Source organism: Juglans regia, chromosome 7 (assembly GCF_001411555.2).
Source record: "Juglans regia cultivar Chandler chromosome 7, Walnut 2.0, whole genome shotgun sequence".
Taxonomy (NCBI): Eukaryota; Viridiplantae; Streptophyta; class Magnoliopsida; order Fagales; family Juglandaceae; genus Juglans; species Juglans regia.
In genome coordinates this window covers 34,652,737-34,675,576 of record NC_049907.1, presented here as the reverse complement: position 1 = coordinate 34,675,576, position 22,840 = coordinate 34,652,737, and the positions used below count along the sequence as shown (strand labels likewise).

Here is a 22,840-nt window from a genome sequence, read left to right as displayed (position 1 = left end):
ACAAGTTAAGTTACAACACCAAAACCGAGCACTTTATTATAAACTAGAATGCAAAAAAAAAAATGAAAGGAAAAAAGAGCTATCATTACAAGTCAAATAGATTTAAATTGACAACCTTACAACAAAGACAGGCCACTGGTGGAAATAAAAAGAGGTGAACGGACTCTAGAGAGATGATAGAGCTCGGAGAGATGAGAGACATTTGATAGATCAATTAATGGAGGAGATGTTAATGGAGGAGAAGTGAACAGAAGAAGCTTGGTTTTCGGCTGGATAGAACGGATGACGCCGACTGACAGAGGGACATGCTAAGCAGCGTGAATTTGTTCCCCGACGCCCCCTCTCACTTTCTCTCCCTTTCTCCCTTGCCAAACACCCCCTTTTTCATTTTTCTCTCCCTTTTTTCTCTTTCCCTCTCTCTCTCTTCCCTTTAGATTGGCCTAATACTCCCTCTTTCCCCTTCTCTCTCTCTGTTTTTCTTTTGTTTCCCACTTTCCTTGCTTCTTTCGTTGTCACAGGGTTGTCGAACTCTTTTCTCTCGACTTAGCTGAGGAACAATTGGTAGGGATAGTCAGTTTGTAAGAGGAAATTGACGTCGAATGCTACTAGGAATACTGGGAGAGGACTTGAGGTTTTTCCTCTAAACTGCTTTTCCAAGTCTCTCTATTTCGATTTCTATTGTGTTTTCGAAACTAGTCGTGGTGGTGGAAAATACATATTGTTTAAATTGATACTTGCTCTGTGTTTTGTTATGTATGCTCAAGTTGTTTGGTCTATAAAAATGCGTGCTTGATTTGTGTAGGCTTGGTTCGATTTTTTTTTGTGTAGTGTTTGTTCTTGTTATACACAAATTAGACACTAATTAGCTTGTGGATATTTGTGTAAACAAGAAAATTTGACTACTCCAATGTAAACAATAAACATTATGTGTTGTTCATGGATTCTCCAATGTAAACAAGATGATTAGTTCAATGTGTAAGAGCAGATATGGTCATTGCACAAGCAAAGTTATTACTAAAATTCCTCACAACATAAATTAATGTGGTTCAATTTCTTGCCCTTTTCTTTTACAGAAATAGAGTAACTAAAAATGTGCATGGCTTGGAACGTTCAGACTTTTTCAAAAAATTGCAGCAACCACACGATGATTAGTTCAAAAAAATTGTTGGACAGGATTGGACAGTTTTGTGTATGTATTGGACAAGATTGTTAGAAGACAATGAAAGTTTTTCAATAGCTTATAAATAAGGTAAATTAACGTCCATTTTAACAATAAAAAGGAAAGTCTTAAATAATAAAAGTGGTATAAATAACCATGTTTGTTGGATAATTAGATTGAAAAAAAAATTTTGGAACATAATAATTTAAGTAAAAATTAAATTATTAATTAATATATAGTTAGTGTAGTTGCAAAATATAGAAACAAAATTATTATTAAGAAATAATATTATATTATTATTTTGATTAATTGATGTATAATTCAATATGAGGTTATATATTAAATGACGAAAGTTTTAGGCAAAACATGTTATTTTAGGCAAATTTTGGTTTTGACTAAACCATTGTCAATGCTCTAAACTAATTATTACTCAAATTAGCAATTTAAGGCATGATTTAGTACAAATCAAACTATCTCATATCATATAATTATTATAATTTTTTCAAATTCTCACACAAAATATAATAAATAATTCAATTTTTTTAAATTTTAAAATAAAAATAATATTTTAACAATATTTTATTTAACTTTCAAATTTTATCTCATCTCATTTCTTCTTATCTGTGTAATCAAATGAGACCTAAGTCAATACCAATACTCTAAAATAAGTTTTTATTTAAATCTGAATGAAAATCTGAAATAACACCATGTCCCATTCCCTATATATATATATACATATTAAAATAATTATATTTCAAGACATTTACACCACACGTTAAGTCATAATTTAATTATATATAAGTAATGTTAAATATATTTATAAATTATGCAAACACCTTGCACTTATTTTAAAAATAGTAAAAATTATTATTAAAAAATTAATTTTTTTTATATAAATTTTATATTTATTATTTTTTAAAAGTGAATGTACAGCTTTTGTGTACTATATGATCGTAACTATTATTTTTTTTATATATATATATATATGTATGTATGTATTTGTTTTCTTTAAAAAGTAAAGCGTACTTGTTCCGTAAACGTGGAAAACTACTCAAGTATAAATTTATAATGTCTTATCAAGCTACCCCTCATACGATTTTTCGTGAAATCTTATAAAACGACAAAGATACAATGAAGAAGAAGTATTTCCATATCATTTTTCCTTATTTATACCTTCGGATAAAACACTATTCCCACTGCTTACATGACATGACAACTAAGCTGAAATTAAAAAAAAGTTCTATTATTACATGTATCATGGTAACAATATTAATGTCTTGTTGAATAAACCTACCACGGTGGCAAAATGAAGAGGAGAATTCCAATGATTATATTTCTATATATATATATATATATCTATTATTTGCACGATAAATCTTAATTTAGTAAAAATAATAAATGCTTATTGATGTTCTAGAAATGTATTTTTTAATCTAGATTTTAGTGGCAAACTAAGTCTCGTTTGTTTTTAGAGATGAGATGAGATGAGATTAAAGTTAAAAAATTGAATAAAATATTATTAGAGTATATTTTTTAATATTATTTTTGTTTTAAAATTTAAAAAAATTGAATTGTTTATTTTATTTTATATTGGAAGTTAAGAAAATTGTAATGATTAGATGAGATAAAATGAGATGTTTTTTCAAAACAAACGAGGCCGTGGCTAAACTAGAAATAATGAGCATTTCAATTCTAAAGCTGGCGCATGATCAATTGTCTCAAAATACAAAGAAACACAAATTATTTTACAGATAGAATATAAATCAATGATGATAGCTTGTTGTGAGATACTTGACTAAAACGTACACTAGTGGATCTCAAATATAACACATCCATGACTATTATTGATCAATATATTTATCAAACTATACAATAGAATAAAAGTAAGCATACTATATTGTAAAATTCTACTTGAACACGAATGATTCCCGACTCTTGTTATAATCTAATAAATTATATCAAGTTACGTCAGTTTGTAAGATTATTTATGTATAATTTTTTTTGTGGTTAAAATATTTATCTTTTAACAATATATAAAAAAATGATATCGAACAATTCGAATGATTTAATTTAAAAATGTCATTTAAGATTGTTATGATCTTATCATAAAACTAGGAAAGAAATGCTAAAGCATAAAAAGTTGGATAAATATATGACAATGAACAAATGTTGTAATAGGTTGATTTGAGTCCTCTTTTATCTTTTTATTAGTTTAAATTACAAAAATGAGTATAATATTATTTGACATAATAGATATTAATATATTAATTATGTTAAAATGATTAGCTTTATTGTCTATAAAATTAATAGTATAAAAGGAATATTAAACTTTAGAGTATACGATTTTCCTAAATACGAATCACAATAAATATACGGCACGTTTTCTGATCACTGGATGCCAAAGGTTCCAGTTTCCTTCCTGCCCCTGGACTCTGTTTTAGGAATAATCTCATCCAAAAGCATCAAAAAAATAAATGGAAAGGAAAAAAATCAAATAAACAAATAATAATAAAAAAAAACGAAAGACCAGAAACACAGTTCTTTCTCTGGTGTGCACATCGAGGAAAAACCAAACGGGCATAGTGGGAATTTGGTTCCCGTTCCCAACTCAATCCGGAGTCGGCACTGATCGGTTGGATCAATCCCCGATCTCGTACCCGATCGTGAATTTTAAGGACGGTTAAGTGTGATTGATTCGGTATTTATTGACAATCGCTGAATTTTGATGAGGGTTTCTGATTCTGCGGGGTTAGGGTCCGGTTTGGGAGCTTTGATTTGTGTGTTTTGGTGCGTCTTTCGTGGGATTCGGTGATGTTGGACTTCAGGGAAGGAGGGTGTGTGAGGGGGTTAGGGTTTTGGGGTTAGAACTAGGGTTCGGGTTAGGGTTAGTGTCTGGGCGGGATGGTGGATATGGAAGGGAATCCCAAGCTCGAGGGAGGCGAGGCTCGCTATTTCAAGGGTGATGAGGACAAGAACATAGATCCTGACATTGCTCTTTCTTACATTGTAAGGGCTTCTATGTGTTCATTGGGGACTTATTTAAATTATTGTTCAGTCGAGTTTAATTAATATTGACTTTGAAAAGAAAGCTTAACTCATTTGTTAATCTGTTGTGGAATCAAGTTTTTTGTGGTGTTTGTGTTGAATGGTATATTGGAAAGTGGCAATTTATTTGATTCCCGGAAAATTGTAGGAAGAGGAATAGGAAGTTGAATATTCCCTTCTGCAATGGGAACCTTAGATGGAAAAAAAAAGAGGGATTGCTCATCACTTGGGAAGTGAAATGATATGAAGAAATATAGGCTATCCTAGCTCGAGAAACTTTGTAGATGCTTATTTCAAAGATGTAAAAAGTGCATATTTGTGCTCCGTAGTTAGTTATTTGATTATGCAGTAAATTTGTTCTAACCAACTATGAAGCAACTCCTGGTACTAGGTTATATTCTAGAATTCTTTTTTTGCTGCTTTTGTAGATTGTTGATCCGTTTTGTTTCGAGGAACATCATAGGGGCCATTTACCTTTTTAAACAATGTGCTTAAATCTCTCAATAAAATGTCAAGACTTGCTTTAGTTGGTTATATGGTCTTTCAAGATTTGGAGGAATGAGCAATAAAATGTTAATTATACCCTTTCCTGAGCATACTGCATGGAAGTACTTTGGAATCCTGTTGAATAGTCTTAAGAATGTTTATTTAACTGCAGGCAATGCTAAGACAAAAATAGTTTGTATACTCAATATATGGGAACAACGTACCAAAATTGTAACATTAGTTACTGAAAAAGAAAATTTTCATGCAATGCCAACAACTTGGCCCTTTTGATCATTTTCGACATGTAATTTATAAATTTATCGGCATTGTGTTATAGTTTGTTTATAAATGATGATAGTAAGAATGGTTTCTTTTTCGTAAAGGATGAGAAGATTCAGAATGTGCTCGGCCATTTTCAAAAAGATTTCGAAGGTGGGGTTTCTGCTGAGCATTTGGGTAAGTGACCTGGTATGAGAGTCGTGAGTTATAGAGAAAAGTACATTCGTTGTGCATTAGAAATAATAATGTCGGACTTTGATTATTTTGTCAGGGGCAAAATTTGGTGGCTATGGCTCGTTTTTACCAGCTTATGAACGCTCCCCTTCTATTTTGTCTCGTCCGAATTCTCCACAAAGAAACTACAATGTGTCCAGATCTAATAATTTACCCATCGAGGTATATTCTTATATATATTTTTTGGAATTTTTTATCCGTTGGTAGGAAAAAGATGTATGTAGCTGCATCTTGTCTGCTGGGAGGATTATAATTTACTTGAGCACTGTGGGTTATGTTACCATACAGGGTGCCTCTCAGAATTTGAAAGCTCCCCCAAACACAGCCCCACCTTCGAGGCTTGGTATTACTTCCTGTAGTGCCCATCAATTGCATAAATCACGCATTCTTTCCATGGATGTTTCCCTCAAACAAAGTCAAGTTAGTGAGATGAGTCCCTTGAAAGATGAAACTTTGAACAGACTGGGCAATCCAACTGACCAAAGGCCACTTAAAGTTCGAATAAAAATGGGTTCAGATAACTCTGGACGTGGGAATGCAGCAATTTATAGTGGGCTTGGACTTGATTACTCCCCATCTTCATCACCGGGGAACAGCCTGGAGGAGAGTGAAGGCGTGTCACCCACATCTCAAGGGACCTTTGATAACTCTCCAGCTAGTATCATTCAGGTAATGGCTTGTTTAATATTTTTTGCGTAATATGTTATTTGTCACTAGATGGAACTTGGGTGATCCGCTATGTTTGATGCTATTTATTTATGTGCTAAACAGGAAATGACATCCTTCACCATCCCTGGTGGGGTACTGATATCGCCTCTTCATGACAGTCTGCTTTGGTTGATGAGAAAGGAAAAAGTATATAGTATCGGTAGGCCCATACCACCCCTTAAAGGACATCAAGAACACTCTGCCATGTTAGTAGATGAGTCACATTCAATCATGGGAAATGGGAAAGTGTTCAAGGAAAAGAGAACAAAATCAATGAAAAGGGACAGGCTAGTAAAATTGAAGTATGGGAGTACAGTTTTGGATGACACGGCATTAGAAATGAAGAAAATATCAGTAAATGAAACCATAGAAGCTAAGGAGCTTTTGATTGGTGACTTGAAATGCACTCACATTTCCAAGTCAGTGAAAGAGGCTGGTGGAGTATCTGAACTTCTTAGGGAGAGTAACAAGGATGGTGGGAAAAGTAAATTACTTGCCTCTGAATTAGTGAAAGAAGAGTCTTCAGAGTCAATATCTGGCCAGGAACATGGCAAGAGTCAGAAGCGAAATCCTAGGAGCAGTTTAGTGGAAAATGTTTATGGAAACAGAGTGGTAAATTCCCACAGGGATGTTTTAATCGACTGTAAGGATGTCAGCAGTGGTCAGAAAATTTCTGCCTCCTCAAAAAGTTGTTCTGATGAGTCCAAATGTAAGGAAGAGCCAAATCCTCAAAAAAATAAGATTGGTTGGAAAGCTACATTTCGTGAAGATGATGAAGTTAATCTTCCTTTTAAGACAGAAGAGCTGTCATTTGAGGGCAAAAAGAAGTCAAAGGGGATACGGAGTAACGGCAAGCCAGTTAACTTTTCAGTAAACGAAAGCTTGAGGCCTGGTGAAAGTGCAGAACCAAGTAATAAAAGGAGTACTGGTTATGGTGGTATTGTCTGTAACAGTAAAGTTCAAAGGAAAACGTCACAGAAGGATTATAAGGGCAAAGATAGTCGTAATGATTCATTGTTGTTAACGAATTTAAAAGAGAAGGATAATCGAATGGATCCAGTGGAGAGGCCTGGTGGTGATAGAAAAAAAGATGCTAACCTTGGTGCTTTTGAATTGCAACGGAATGTGTTCTTGGATAAAGGAAAGGGAAGATCAAGTGGTAAGAAAATTGATAAGCAATCAATATATGGGCCATCTATAAAAGATGCTTCAACTGCATGTCCTATTACAGAAAACGGACTCGCTTCTGAGATGGTACCACCAATGGCAGTTCCAGTAGTTATAGAAGAAGATTGGGTACAGTGTGACAGATGTCAGAAGTGGCGGCTTTTACCCTTTGGTACAAAGCCAGACCAACTACCTGATAAATGGTTGTGTAGCATGCTAAATTGGCTGTAAGTTGCTTTCTTCTTACACATAGCCTTCAGTTTTATAAATGTGTTGGTACTTCAGCTGAATACTAAATAAGTTCCAAGTGCGACGCTCTTTCATTTTGTTGATGTTTTCTGTGTGTATATATAAAATGTATGCATATTGGTGATTTCTCACTGTGCTATTGAATTGTTCTAACAGGCATGGTATGAACCACTGTGACATTAGTGAGGAAGAGACAACAAAAGCCCTCAATGCGTTGTATCAATTACCAGTTCCTGAGAGTCAGAACAACTTACAAAATCATGTCACCGGAACTACATTGGGAGTGTCCTTTGGTGATAAGCAACATCTTGATGAGAATAACCAGAATTTGAGTTCCCATCCCATCTCTAACCGAGGAAAGAAAAAACCCGGTTTTAAGGAAAAAGCAAATGCAGGAACCATTGGTGGCCCCTTTCAAGTCTCTAACTCTACAAAGATTAAGCTACAAGAATCAGAGAAAAGCAGGAGCTTAAATGACTCAAACCAGCATCTTGCAGAAGCAAATCCAACGAAAAAATCTAGTTATCAACATTTGAGTGTGTTGCACAACTTGGTTGCAGAAAAAGATATGCCTAGTCAGAGAGAAAAACCAATTAATGGAGGAGGTATGCATTTCATTTTAGAAATAATTTCATGTAGCTGTCCCATTTTTTGGGGAAGTGGATAATGGTGTGTCTGTTTTTTTTTGGGGCCTTAAACATCTGCAGGTGATGTGAGACAAATAAAAATGAAAAGCAAGAGGGAGGCTGATGAATATGGATGTGGAACCTCTAAGAAGTCCAAAACAGAGGATATGCATGCCGATAAACACAAGACTCTCAAAATGGGCCGTGGGAGGGTGCATATCAGTTCAAGTTCTTTCTTGCCAACTATGGGAAGTGGAAATGTTATCCAGAAATATGATGGATTTTTACCTGAGGGCACAAAGTGTGAGGTCAATGACAAGGTAGTAGCTTCTGTTAAGAAACTGGGAGACAAAGCGAGGGTCTCATCTGACGGTGGATCCCTGGAAATGAGAATGTCTAGCAAAAAGGATATGTCTTTGAAGAAAAGGAAATTGAAGGACCAGGAGATCAGCAAGAATAAGATAGAGACATTTCCTAATTCTGCACCTGATGGCAGGGTATATGAGAAAGAGGAAAGAAGTGAAAGAGGATCCAGGAAGGAAAAGAAGTTCAGGTTTTCAAATACTGAGGTGGAGTCGAGACCTAATGATGCTACTGATAAGTTGAACAAAAAAGATGGGATGTCAGGAATTTTCTCGTCAGACATTAGAGATCATCTGGTCGATGGTATGGAAGAAGCGAGGAGAAATGATAAGGACCAGCAACTCCGAAAACATAAAAAGAAGATTGTTTCTGAACGGACAACAGATGTTGTTTCATTGAGGAGGGATTTGGGATCCGGACAGGTTTCAATGGCAGCCAATTCAAGCTCTTCCAAGGTTTCAGGATCCAGTAAAACTAGAGCCAACATTGAAGAAGTGCGAGGTTCTCCAGTGGAGTCAGTTTCTTCTTCTCCTTTGAGGACCTTTAATTTAGACAAGCTTACATCAGCAGGAGGGGACATTGCAGGGAAAGACGATGCTATGAACAGTGTTCCCCCTGTGATGGGTGATTTCAGAAGATGCTCAGATGGGGAAAGGAATGCTGAGATCAATCTGCCTGAGACAGTGATTTGTCTTGAACCCCTTAAATTTTCTGCACTAGAGTGTATGGATGGAGATGCTAATCACCAATTAAGTGGTAAAGCCAATCCTTCCCCTGACACTAGGAATAGCCATTTGCCTAATGGTGATGTTGATATGGTTGAGCAAAATGTCCGGTTCCTCAGTGATCTGCGTGCTCCAGAACATAGCCGGGACGAGGATAGAGGGAAGAAGAATTGCCATTACAAGGCAGTTCTGCAGAAAGCTGATAAGGGTACTGGTTTGCGATCTAGGGGCAAGAGCAGAAGTTCCATATCTGAGTTTGATGGAGATAAGATAAAGATATCTGATCCAGTTAATGAGTATACAAAGAAGAGCCAGAGGATTGACTTAGAGATTGACTCTAATCACCGAGTTCCTGTTCATGAAACAACAGCTGATGTTAAACACAGTTTTCCTAAAAAAACTAGCATTAAGTTTCGCAAGGATGAGAAGAATCATGCTCGTAAGAGGGATCCTGTAGGACAATGGTCAAGTGAGAGTCGAATGGTTACCAAATTAAAAGAAAAAGGGCCTGACGGTTTAGATATGAAACCGGGTGCTCAATGTAGGAGTAATGGGAAGCTTGCCCCCCAGCATGGCTTGATTCAGGACTTTGAGGGTGAAAATAAAGCTGATTTGACACAAATGAAGCAAAGAGTTGGGAAATCAAAGTTTTCACTTTCTTTTGGTGAAGGTAAACTAGAAAAAGTATCCCTGGGTTGTGCACCTGTACCAGGACCCCAGAAGTTGAATGGAGCTATTCACGCACCTGGTGATGTGTCAAAAACATCAAAAGATTCCGGGAAGGTTGATAATGCCAATCGAGTTAATCTTAGTTTGGGAAATCTTCAGCCTGATAGGCAAGGGGTCAGAGATCTCAAAGCCTCAAGTCCCGGGAGACTAATTTCCTCCAGCCAGACTGCTACAAACACCCTGAAAGAAGCCAAAGATCTCCGAGACACTGCAGATCGTCTAAAGGTTCCTGTAGCACACTTATCACCTGTGTACTTTCTGTTTATGTTTCATATTTTGTGTTTCCTATTATTTTTAACTCTTGGAATGGTTTCAATATCTTTCATAGAGCTCTTGCTTTGGTTTTGAAAGCAATGAAGCTTACTTCCAAGCTGGCTTAAAGTTTCTTCACGGAGCTTTACTTCTGGATAATTGCAATGGTGAGGGTGGCAGAAATGAGGAGATGAATCCAATTCAAGCGTATGGCACTGCAGCTAAACTTTGCGAGTAAGTGACACACTACTCCATTTGCTTTTATTTTTCTCATTGTATATTTTTTGGTTATTTCGAGTAATTGACTTTAATTTGTAATCCCCAAATTATTGATAGAAAAAAATAATTGTAATACCTAAATTGAGTATAGGAGGTGGTGAATGGAACCCCGCATTGTCTTGGAGGTAGACCGTAGAAGTTCATATCCTTTATAATGAATTCAAGGGGCTCCAATTGTGATCTTGAATATTTTGGAGTATGGACCAAGAATTGGCTTTAGTTTTTTTTTAGGTTGTCACAAATGGTATCAGAACCAATCTCTACCACAAGTGTAGAACTTGAACCGTGATACCTAAAACAGACTGACTTGACGAGGACAACAAAAGTTTAAGAGGGGGGGGGGGGGTTATAATCCTCTGGATTTGCGCTTAGGAGGTGGTGAATGGTTTCACATTGTTTGAGAGGGAGAAGTTTTTGCCTCATATAATTATATAAAGGGGCTCTAATTGTAATGTAGACTAATCCCTTTAGAGCATAAGTCAAGATGTGGCTTGGGCTTTATTTGGGACTTTACATAATAATAGCTCAATTATATGTCACTAGCTTTTAGAGCTGATTATTGCAAGTGGATTTTTTTCTCTTTTGGGAGTTTGTTGAAAATCAAAACAGTTGCAATCCAATCACAATCATGATTCTTACTGCACTCTACTATTTTAAGGTCTAATTTCTGTATCACTTGCTCGTGTGTGGTTTTTTGCTGAACTTGGTATTTATCCAGGCTCTGTGCACTTCAATATGAAGCACGCCAAGAGATGGCTGCTGCTGCTTTGGCCTACAAATGCTCAGAGGTGGCATACATGAAGGTGGTCTATTGTAAACACTCTAGTTTGAACAGAGACCGGCATGAATTGCAAGCAACTTTACATGTGGTTCCTCAAGGTAATAAAAGAAGGGCATGGACAGCTATTATGTCCAGGCTTGCTTGGTGTCTTACATCATACAATAAGTTGTGAACTTATTTTGACATAATGTACATTTCTTTTTCATGACACCACACACATTCTTTTTGCGGCAAAGTGATATTGTATCTACTTTTCCTGATGTATGTCGATTTTCTTACTTTAAATGTTGAAAACTTTTATAGTCTATTATCAAACATGGCATGGAGTTAATTTATCTGAGTATAACCAAGTAAAAGATGCACTTGTGCTTATACAAGTAATGTGAAACAATAATATAACTGTCTTTCTTAACCCATTTATTTAGGTGAATCTCCATCATCTTCTGCTTCAGATGTTGATAACTTAAACAATCTGGCAACTGTGGATAAGGGTAATCTATCTAAGGGTACCGGTTCTTATGTTGCTGGAAACCAAATAATTGTTGCTCGAAACCGCCCTCAGTTTGTTCGACTGCTTGACTTCGTAAGTTGATTTATTGTTCTGTACAATTTCTACCTTATTTTCTACAAATTGTCTATTGTTTTGTCAAGGGGCTTTTTATGGAAATGGTCAGCATTTGTTCGGGTGTGTGATTTCTCTCAACATATTATGATGCTGGAGAGGGTATCTTAATAGAGTGAAACATAGGAAACACAGGCTGTATGTGCTGAATTAAAGTGGAAATGTGAATGAGAATGGAACAGCACTTGCCTTACAGTAAATTCTCCTTGGAACAAAAGGATCGTCTTAATGGAGGTTCAGAGTTAAAGTAACCATTTTATAGCACAAAAGATTTGGTGTAGGCCGTTCATATTTTTGAAACTTGAGGAGTGATTCTCTATACCATCCGAATCCTTTAATTTGGTTATCTGTATCTGGGCAGTTAATTCTTGGCAGTTCAATTAATGCGGTCTATTATTCCATCTGCCGATGGATGCTTCATACCGGACAATGGATGCTCCCTCTTCTGGGCTTGGTTTACATATTTTGTATGGGCTATATTTGGTATGGGAGAGTAAATACCGTTCGATTGTTTTGCAGACACAGGATGTAGTTTTTGCATTGGAGGCCTCTAGAAAGTCCCAGGAGGCTTTTGCAGCTGCCAACGTAATCCTGGAAGAGGAACAAAATAGGGATTGCGTTACTTCTGTTAAGAGGGTCATTGATTTCAGCTTCGAAGACATAGAGGAACTAGTACGTCTGGTTCGGATTGCAATGGAGGCCATAAGTTGTTCAGGTTTTGGTGCTGCTAGAGACTAAGTCAACCCTGTATATATACTGTTTTTCCCAGTTTTGTTTCCCCTAATGAGGGGACATTAGGAGAAGGGGAAAAAGATGCCTACATAAGCCTGCCCTGGGAAACCTACATAGAGGCAGGTGGGTCACAAACGGTTCTTTACCCCTCTGTACATGTGTACAAAGTGAGATTGATTAGCAAATTTTGTAATGTATTTTTGAATGTTCGCATGGTTCTTGACGATAAGGGCAAAGCATTCTCACCCTTTTAAGTTTCACGGGTTGGGAAAAGAGGCATGGAATTTTGACCAGTTTGGTAACCTATTTTGGGGGTTATGTATTAGTTCAGTTATATATATATTCTTTTTCCTCCATTGGTCGGAGCTTGAGGAAAAGAAAACTATATATTTATAGAGATTGGAAATCTTTTAGGCAACCATTTTAAATAGGTTGAATCCTGATATCATGACGATGACTGGTCAATTTTCAGTCAATTACCGTCTTTTTTTTTTATTAATTTTTTCATCATTTATCAATTTTTGATTTAATGGAAATCCAAATTTTTGTGGAAGTTTCCCCATATTAGTTGTAGATTTTTCAAGCTTGAGCTTTTGTTTTAACTGACCCTGCCAGCTTTCCCTGTCAAGAAATAGTAAAAATCTCTGGGATATGTAATCTTTCATTTCATCAATGTGGCATTATCGGGGGGCTCCTTTTTCAATCCTTCTCAATTCAATAAATCTTTCATTTTAGTTTCCAGTTGTTTCCTTCGGGATTACTCATAAAAAGAAAGCCAAAAAGTTGGTGGCCACTTAGAAGAAGAAGAAGAAGAAGATATGGTTAGTGGCCCAAATGTGGATTAATTTCTGTGGCTAAGGTTCGCAAAGTTTCAATATTTTATTGCAAGGTTTGTTTAATTGTTTTACTAATGACTACTCATTTGGATTGTTCATTTTACATCTACCTGTCTTCTTTGTACCTGAATCTCAGGGTGGTATTGGATTCTCTTTGCAACTATTGAGTTAATTGATCTTGGATGAGGAAGCAAATTTTGCAGTTCTTGCTAGCAGTTCTGCTGCACAGACATGTAAGGGCTTGAGCTATATTGTTTTTTTTTTTTTTTTTTTGCGCAATAAATGTGGCATTTCTCATAAGGATTGAAAAAAAAGTAGGTTTATATGAGATGATTGGAGGTATTTTTTACCTCATAGTTTTGTCCTTTTGAGTTGGGATATAGTTTGTGATTTGTGTTCAATTATTTCTTTAGGCATAATTGATCTTTGCACAAGGTTGACCATTTCTCCCTCTTAATTCAGTTTTGATTGAACCGGATATTATGTAGTCGCAACATTTTATGTCCTGTGGCGAATAAGTTTATAAGTCTGTATTTTGAAGAAAGTTTAAATGTAATTGTAATGGTTGGGGGGAGTTCTCCAGAAATTTCAGATTTGAGGTGGGTAGGGGCAACTGGATCATTTTTTGGCATGACTTGTGGTGTGGGGATGAGGCCTTGAAGAATGCTTTCCCCTCTCTCTTTAGAATTGCTTTGGATAAAGGCGCGCCGTGGCTGATTACACGGACAACACTGCTGGTTTTATTAGATACGACCAAGATTGGGAGGTGCCACATTACCCATTTTTACAGCTAGCTCTATGCTTTAAATATAAAATCTGGAGGGAGATATAGATTACTTTGGAATCAGTTTGGTAATAAGAAATTCTCGGTTAGATCTTTGTACAAGGTCTTGCCGTCACATTCTCATTCTGATTTTTCTCCTTGGAAAAATATTTGGAGATTCAAAGTGCCTCTCAAGGTGGCTTTCTTTGGGTGGTTGGCTTCTCACAGGAAAATTCGTACTGTTTATAAGCTGAGAAAGCGTGACATCGTTGCAATGGATTAGTGCTTTATGTGTAAAAGGTGTGGAGAATTGGCGGATCACCTTCTTTTCCATTGTGATGTGTCGAAGGCTTTGTGGGATGAGGTCTTTGCTAAGCTTGGAATTGCTTGGCAATCAGCTGCAAGTGCTGATGATCGGCCTTCTCATAGACCTTGCCTGTTTCTTTCTATTTTCCTTCATGTATCATTCATTTCCTGATAAATTGTAATAAAAGCACAATGTTATCCTTGAGATCTTTTTACTTTTTAATCTTAAAATCCAAGTCAACTTGAATTCTCGAATTGCTTCCAAGTCTAGTAAGCTCCGACTCAGATATAATTACGGAGAGTCGAAATTGTGGGATCAAAAGAGCCAGAATCAGGTCTTTGCATGCAGTTTCTGATCAATCCCATCTCATTCCGTTTTTGTGATGATCATTGTGGTTGTGGGGTTAATTACCAACTTTCTTCGTATTTCTCAAGTGCCACTCAGTGGTTTGGGTCCCCAAGAAAAAAAGTTTGAAAATAGAGTGCGCAGTGTCTCAGAGCATGTTGGCATAAGCATATTACCTCTACCTCGACAAGCACACATACGGAAAAGGCATTTACACATTGAACTCACTTTTCACTTTTTTGTTTTTTTTATTTTTTTGAAGATTTTCATTTTTTTTTTTAAAAGTAGGCTATTAGAATATAGCTACAACATAATAATCTAAATTTGCTTATCTTTATGATCGCAAGTTGTTTTAGGGTTTGATTGTAAATGGTCGAGTTATAAAAGAGAGAATAAGAGGGTTTTTTTTTTTTTTTTCTTATGTATGACAAGATTTTGATGAATTATCAATATTAATTCAAGAGGTCCTGAGACCAAAAGAGAGTTAAAAAAAAAAAAAAAAAAGAGAGAAGAGTCAAGGGTGGTTTATACTATTTGTTTTCAAGAAATATAACATCATTTTGTGGAAACATATCCACGTAGATGGCATTACTAGTGAGACTACCATTGAGATGACAATGCTATATATTAAGTGATATGAAGAATGAAATGTAGATTTATAATTACTTGAGGATTTTCTATAATTTGAATCGAGATAGATATAATATATGGGCCACACTCTATTTAATCCTGAAATTCATATTATTAATGAGTAATAATATTCAATACTGTGAATTACATATTATCTATTCTCTTAGAATCTTTTTAAAATATCTAAATTATAAAATTATAAAAAAAATATTGTTCTAGTCATGGCATCTTGTCGTGTGCCGTCTTTAATTAGACGATGATAAAGTTGATCACATGCCAGTAGGGGTTGTGACAACTAGCTAGGAGTAATATAGGGGGTTGTGACAACTAGCTAGGGGTTGTGACAACAAGGCATGCATTAACTTTATCATATCCATTTTATCAAATTCATCGGACTAGACTACTTACTCCAATAATGCTTTTTTAGACCCTCAAGTCAATGCAAAGGACATGATGCCCATTAATTAGTCATGGTTGATTTTGTGTTTATGGTTGACGAAGGTACAGTGAACTTGGGTCATTATAGCTTACATGACATGATGCCCATTAATTAGTCATGGTTGATTTTGTGTATATGTTTTCAATTTCTTTCCTTTTTCTTAATGTCTATATGACTATTAATTCTCTGGGGCTTAGGTATGCTTAGGCTTTGCAATTCAGCTGTAATATACTATAAATCTCATGACTAAAAGTAATTTAATGTGGTGTTCTATTCACGTTTCTTCAAAGGCACAAACATTTGAGTTTCTATGTTATGGGGCCTAATTCTTTTTAGGTGATCAAGGTCAAGTATTACTTTGATAGCTAAGGTAAATACTATTGTTGCTTAAACTTGTTGTCACATTTTTATTATTATATTTTACCCTACTGCTTGCTGGATGGAAACAGATAAGGCCTAGTACCAAGCTTTCTAGGCATCCCTTGTATCCTTTAGGCACATAGAAACTATCTTTTTCGTATAAGCTTCAAATATAACTAGATATCTTTTAATACATTTCATCCTCTTATTAAGAATCATACAGTACTAGGCAATTGCCAGTGGCACTACCCTGTCAGACTTTTGCCTTCCCCCAGTGAGAGTTCTCCCTCCCCTACGAGTGCTTGCATAGGAGGGAAGAACTCAGCCTCTCCCGACTGATCCCCGCCACCAGGAGGAGAAGCAAATGAGAACTATCAAACCGTTTGGTAAAAATTCATACACTAATTGAAATATTGGTTATGAAGAATCAATATTTTGTGAAATGCTTATTTTGTGAAGTACAATTAGTTGGATATTACCTTTGTAATCCATGGATCTTGATCAATCGTATTTCTCTTGCTTTTTCATTAAAGAACCAAAAGTTCTTTTACTCAAAATACAAAATTATTATGACCTAAGCTAAATGTAGAAGCTATACATATAAAGAACAGATGAGTAATTTACCTTCGTCAACCATAAAAAACCATAAAGTACAGTGAACTTGGCTTATTATAGCTTACATGACTACATTGATTTTGTGTTTTGAAAAAGTGTAAAATGTGAAGAAAATTATGGTTCGGACATATTTGTTTAATTGGCCAAGCTTGTTTGATATTTGCTGTCATTGTTGGTTCTTATTATATTTGCTGAAGTATATACATTATTTTTTATATTTAAAACAGATGGAAGGTAGTTTTAGTGGTAGTGTTGGTGGATCAGCGCCTATTTTATTGGATATGGAGGAAAACACTAGTTCTTTAGTGCCTTCCTCTATGAATACCCAAAACCCCACACAATCTCTCTCCCCAAAGTCAAAAAGAGCCAAGAAGGCTACGAACTAATCTCTTGTATGAGATCATTTTACAAGGGTTGAACCTATTGATCCCATTGCACCCAAAACTCAATGCAATTATTACTTTAAGATTTATGGATGCCATTATAAAAATGGTATTTCATCAATGTCACACCATCTAAGATATTCTTGTCCGAACTCTCCCATTAGAGAGAATAAAAATCTTGGGAAGGATAAATCACCATCACACACTGGAGTTAGGATGGATGGTAAAGGATCTAGTCCTCAAGTATTAGGACAATATGATCGTGAAAAATTAAAGGCGATGATTTTCAATTTGTTTATTCAGTGTGAATTGCCATTCAAGGTTATAGAACATCCGGCATTTGTTAAACTTTTGGATTATTTAGAGTCTAGACACACTTTGCCATCCCGAACCACCTTCCAAAAAGAGTGTATTAGTTTATACAAGGAGGAGAAGCAAAAGTTGAAGGCATTGTTGAGTAGTCAAACAGTTTGTTTGACCATCGATATATGGACATCGGTGCAAAACAAGAATTATATTTGTGTTACATGCCATTATATTGATCAAAGTTGGTTATTACACAAGAAAATCATAATATTTTCAAGATTCCTAATCATAGGGGTGAGACCATTGCTTGGATGTTAGAGTCTTGCTTGGCGGATTGAGAGATTAATCGCCTTTGTACGATCACCATGGATAATGCCTCCTCTAATGATGTTGCTATTGATCATGTAAGGAGGAACATAAGAGATAATGAGTTCACAATTTTGGAAGGCGAGTTCATACATGTGCGATGTGCTGCACATATTTTAAACCTCATTGTATGGGATGGTTTAAAAATTATTCATGATGCTGTAAATAAGATTAGAGAAGCAATAAGATTTGTGAGGTCCTCATCGGCAAGGCTTGATATGTTTAAAACATGTGCAAATGAGCTTAATATTGTGTGTGGAAAAATGGTGTGTCTAGATGTTCCTACTAGATGGAACTCAACGTACCTAATGCTTAATATTGCTGAAAAATACGAAAGAACTTTCGTATTAATGGGAGTGAAGGAGTCACAGCTTTTGGCGCATCCGTTTGAAGATTGGCAAATGACTCGTATTTTTATTAAGTTTCTAAAAGTTTTTTATGATGCCACTTTGAAAATCTCTGGCTCATTATATGTGACCTCTAATATGTTATTTCAATAAATTTGTACAATTGAGAACACTTTGAACAACATGGGTCAGAGTGAAGATGATATGTTGATGAAGATTTCTTCTACTATGAAACTTAAGTTTGATAAATATTGGGAGAAAATGGATAGGATGAACATGATTGTTTATGTAGCTTTTGTCCTTGACCCTCGATATAAGATTACAACTTTGTCATATTGGTTAAAAAGGTGCAAAGTGGATGAATGCGGAGATAGGATTGAGGCCAACGTAAGATTGCTCATGAATCATTTGATTGAGCAATATCACAAGTTTCATGGGCTAGGTAGTGGAAGATCAAATATGGCCCATAGAAGTTCCTCAAGTATTATTGGTGATGACCTGGACTGTGAAGATTTTGATATAGCTATAGAGCAATATCTTGAGAAGCAAAACAGTTCAGTACTTAGCTCGGATATGGATAGGTACTTGTCGGATGTGATTGAACCAAAAGTACCCGAGTTTGATATTTTGGATTGGTGGAAGAAGAACTCATTTAGATATCCCATCCTTGCGGAGATCGCACGTGATGTATTGGGCATCCCTATTTCCACCGTTGCATCCGAGTCCGCATTCAACACCGGTGGACGTGTAATAGATCCATACCGAAGCTCATTAGCGCCGAAGACTGTCCAAGCACTAATTTGCACGCAAAATTGGTTGACTTGTGAACCACTTAGTTCTTGGGAGGTGGAGGAGCATGTAGAACGCGTTGACATCGAAGGTAAACACTTTTATTTGTTAAGTTTGATTTTTTATTATTAATTTATCCATTTTAACTTAACCTCTACATTTTTTTCTGCTTAAGGTAACCCTCTTCCTTCAACTTCAGCAACTTAAGCAACTCCAACTTCAGCTTAATATGCTTGTGATGTTGGAAGTCAGAGAAGGATGACTATTACAAAGAGGTGAGGTAGTGAACTTTAATAATTAAATAATGTCTATATGATAATTTGATCTTTTCTGAATTGGTAAATCCTTTTGTTTTCTCCCTTGCATCTATGCAGTTGCATTTAGGTTGTATGATTTGAGACAGACTGGATATATCGAAAAGGAGGAAGTAAGTAGCTCTGATGTCAAAGGTTTGCATCTACACTTCTGAAGAACATGACTCTTCCTTATTTACAGTACCTCGTTTTCATTCACTTATTAAGTTCAATACTATCATATCTTCATTACTGTTAACAGTGAAGGAAAACATGAATGCTTTCTAAGACTTTCTACAAATCATGATTTGGAATTTCTAGTTCTGTGTATCTCTAGTTAATGTCTTAAGGAGCATGATTTGTTTTCTTATGGAAGTTTGCCTGGGGATATTGACAGTGATATTGACAATGATTCAAGTGGAGTTTTGGATCTGTTTGTTACTGACCATCTTGGGCTATCTCCCTGGGATTATTTATGCTGTCTATGCCATCACCAAGTAGTGAACTTTATTATTTTGTAAGCACCCAACATCTCTGATCTCCTCTTGCTTTCGATTTTCCTTTTTGTTTTGTTGATTGAAGTAAGATAGAGCAATGGTAGTGTTTGTATGTCAATATAATCTAATATAGTGGAGGAAAAGATGAAGGAGGTTGGAAGCATACTTTTTTCAGTTTTTCTGGGTCATAAACAATGAATTAGTTTGAGATCTGAAATCTTTCTTGTCCCAATTGAAACACCGTCTGGTTGTCAATTCAGACATAGGGATTGTATCTTGACATCAAGGTCTGTGGTTGGTATTTACATTTTTTTTTCATTAATTGGACATTTTTCTGATGCCTTGGAGCTGGAACGATTGAAGTTAGGGCAAACGGATGAGAGAACTATATATGAGGTTAGGATTATGATGTGTGGAAATACCTTTACTGCCAAGATATTTTAATATGAAGATTATTTTGTTATTTAAAATGAAGATGATTTGGTGTTCTATCAAGGTGCAGCAGGAATGAGAGCCACTTGATGTCGACTTTTGTTCAATCACAGTGGACGATAGCTTAGATGATGACCTTTTGCTGCAGAGACTTCATAATGTTGCTAGACAAAGAGAGGAATTGCAATGGACGGAGATTGACTTTAGAGCCCAAATAATTGCAAGATCTGAGATAATGGGAATGCAAAGCAACTTTGATGCACAGATCAAGGAACATGCTAATGCTGCTACAAAGCTTCAGGTTTGAATTTGTGATTCAGTTTATGTTATTATAGGTTTTGAATACAGTTGTTTTTAGCGTGCAACTTCAGAAAAGGAATTTCTTTCCTTTTAAGTAGATGGAGAAAACAATGCTAAGTTATTCATGTCATCATTTTATTGAAATTGCATGTGGACTCTGGCTTTGATCTCTAGGAGCAGACTTCTGAATAGGCATCTATTGCCCAATAATTCTCATGGTGTTCTAAGTTTGGGTTTATTTGGGCAGGAGCAATTGCATGAAAGGGAACAGGCCATACATGAGTTGGAAAGGAAGATGGAAGAAAAAGATAGGGAGCTTCATGCAATTAAATTGGACAATGAAGTGGTTTGTTGAGTGCTTGATTGTTTTTAGTATGTTCTTCTTCCTTTAAGTGAGGTGTGAGGTGTTATATAAATTCTTGAATTTCTCTACTTAAAGTGACTGGGCAGGTATGGGCTAAAGAGGATCTCCTCAGAGAAAAAGACAAGGAGCTATCATCTTTAAATTTATTTCTTTTGTTCTTTGTAAATTTATGTTTTAGTTTAATTAGTTGTGATGTATTATTATTTCTTTTGTTTTTTGTAAATTTATGTTTTGCATTGTGATGTAACAACAATATTATTTATTTTGCATTTTTATTTATTTTGCATTTTATTTATTTTGTTTGTTAATTTATTATTAGAATTAAAAAAAAAACTAAGTGCTATAAAAATATTTTTTTAAGTTTTAAAGTCTTTTTAAAAAAAAAAAATTAAAGCCGGATTTATCCGGTTATAACCCGGATCCGGATTGAATCCGGTTATCCACCCGGATTAAATCCGGATTAATCCGGGTGGATAACCGCCGTGATTTAAGCATCCGGATCCGGTTATGGACGGATATCCGGATCCGGTTGGACACCCCTAATCACAACAAGAAATCTTTGCAAGTGCTTGACCCATTTTCTAAAATGATGAAATCTGTTGCACATCTCTCACAACCAAATAAGCCCCACTCAACAATATCACTACCAAGCTTGAAAGCCTCGTGACAGTCTCTACACATTTAGCAATTCTTTATCTCTGATTGTCACTTCTTTAAGAATGTTTATCAACTAAAACACAAGGCCATTTGACGAGTCTTTCACTGTGGAGACCCATAATTTCTTTATTGGCCTCTTTCTTTCATTCTCTCCCCCAGCAAACTCACTTCTGTAAGCAGCATGCATATTGGCTTCGATTGCCATACCGATGTAGCGCGGTATGGTGGGAAGCTGAATAGCTAACTTTGCTGTGTTTGGATGCGAATGTGATCTCAGATTATCTGAGTTGATATATGAATAGTAGTATTTTGTAGGTCCCATTGAGATGTGTTTGAATATATGAAATAAGTTGAGACGAGTTTAAATTTTTTATGAGAAGTTGAAAAGGTAGTGGGTTTTATCAATGATTGGTTTGTATTAAGGTAGTGGTATTACTTGCATTCGAGCACAACATATCTGAGCAAGCCACTAGAATTTTAGAGAACATTCAAGAAGATTCTCATTGTAACAGCAATGTTGATGTTGCAAGATAGAATAGTAATCTTATGTGAAATTCTGTTATGACTAAAGTCCTGTATATTGGTCATTGTATACTGTAAAAAGGGAAGGGCAGTAGCAAGAAATCATACTTTGTAAAAGGGTTTCTTTCATTATGAGATTTTATCAAATAGTTGATATGCATCAACTCTGATTCTTCAATATGGTATGCAGAGCATAGCAAAGACTCACATCCAGATCCTTTACATATATATATATTTTTTCTATTTTCTTTCATTTTCGTTCTTCCTTACCCTTCCATGGCGTCACCCGAAAAAAATCCCAATCCCAACTTACTCAATTCAGCTTCTCATTTCATCACAGTTAAGCTTACCATAGATGATTATCTTATATGGAAAGCCCAAATTGTTCCATTCTTGAAGTGTCATCAACTCTATAGATATGTTGATGGTTCTTCTCCCATGCCCGCTGCCCTCATCGATGACAACCCCAATCTTGCGCATACTCAGTGCGTTTTACAGGATCAATTGATCATGTCCACTCTTAATTCCTCCCTTTCTGACGCTGTGTTGGCCCAAGTTCTCGATTGTACCACTTTGTTTGCAATTTGGAACATTCTTCAAAGCATCTTTGCTGCCAGATCTTCGGCACACATCATTCACACTCAATATCAACTCGCCACTTTGAAAAAAGGCCTTGAATCCGTTTCTGATTACTATAACAAAGCCAAATGCTAAGCTGCTACCTTAGGGGCTACATGTCGCACTCTTATTGACTCTGAATTCTCCATATATCTTCTAGCTGGTCTTAGTACCGAATATGAATCCCTTGTTACATCTATTACTACTCGTTCAGGTTCCCTCTCTTCCCGTCAAC

The 22,840-nt window shown here is 35.8% G+C and overlaps 1 protein-coding gene across 7 annotated transcripts; it reads left to right on the top strand.

The window, feature by feature from the left end:
- Positions 1-3,651: 3,651 nt before the first annotated feature.
- LOC108995050 lies at positions 3,652-14,619 on the top strand. Of its 7 annotated transcripts, none has more exons than XM_035691858.1 (14): positions 3,652-4,165; positions 5,074-5,146; positions 5,241-5,365; positions 5,492-5,872; positions 5,975-7,305; positions 7,484-7,932; positions 8,035-9,995; positions 10,099-10,256; positions 11,020-11,180; positions 11,508-11,665; positions 12,224-12,559; positions 13,172-13,295; positions 13,409-13,505; positions 13,686-14,619. In XM_035691858.1, exons 1-11 carry the CDS (start codon positions 4,061-4,063, stop codon positions 12,440-12,442), a joined length of 5,121 nt encoding a protein of 1,706 aa, XP_035547751.1. In that variant the 5' UTR covers positions 3,652-4,060; the 3' UTR covers positions 12,443-12,559; positions 13,172-13,295; positions 13,409-13,505; positions 13,686-14,619. The 7 variants fall into 7 exon arrangements, with proteins under 7 accessions (XP_035547751.1, XP_035547752.1, XP_035547755.1 ...); XM_035691859.1 differs by having other exon boundaries at positions 13,856-14,618; XM_035691862.1 differs by having other exon boundaries at positions 13,958-14,617.
- The last annotated feature ends 8,221 nt before the right edge of the window (positions 14,620-22,840 follow it).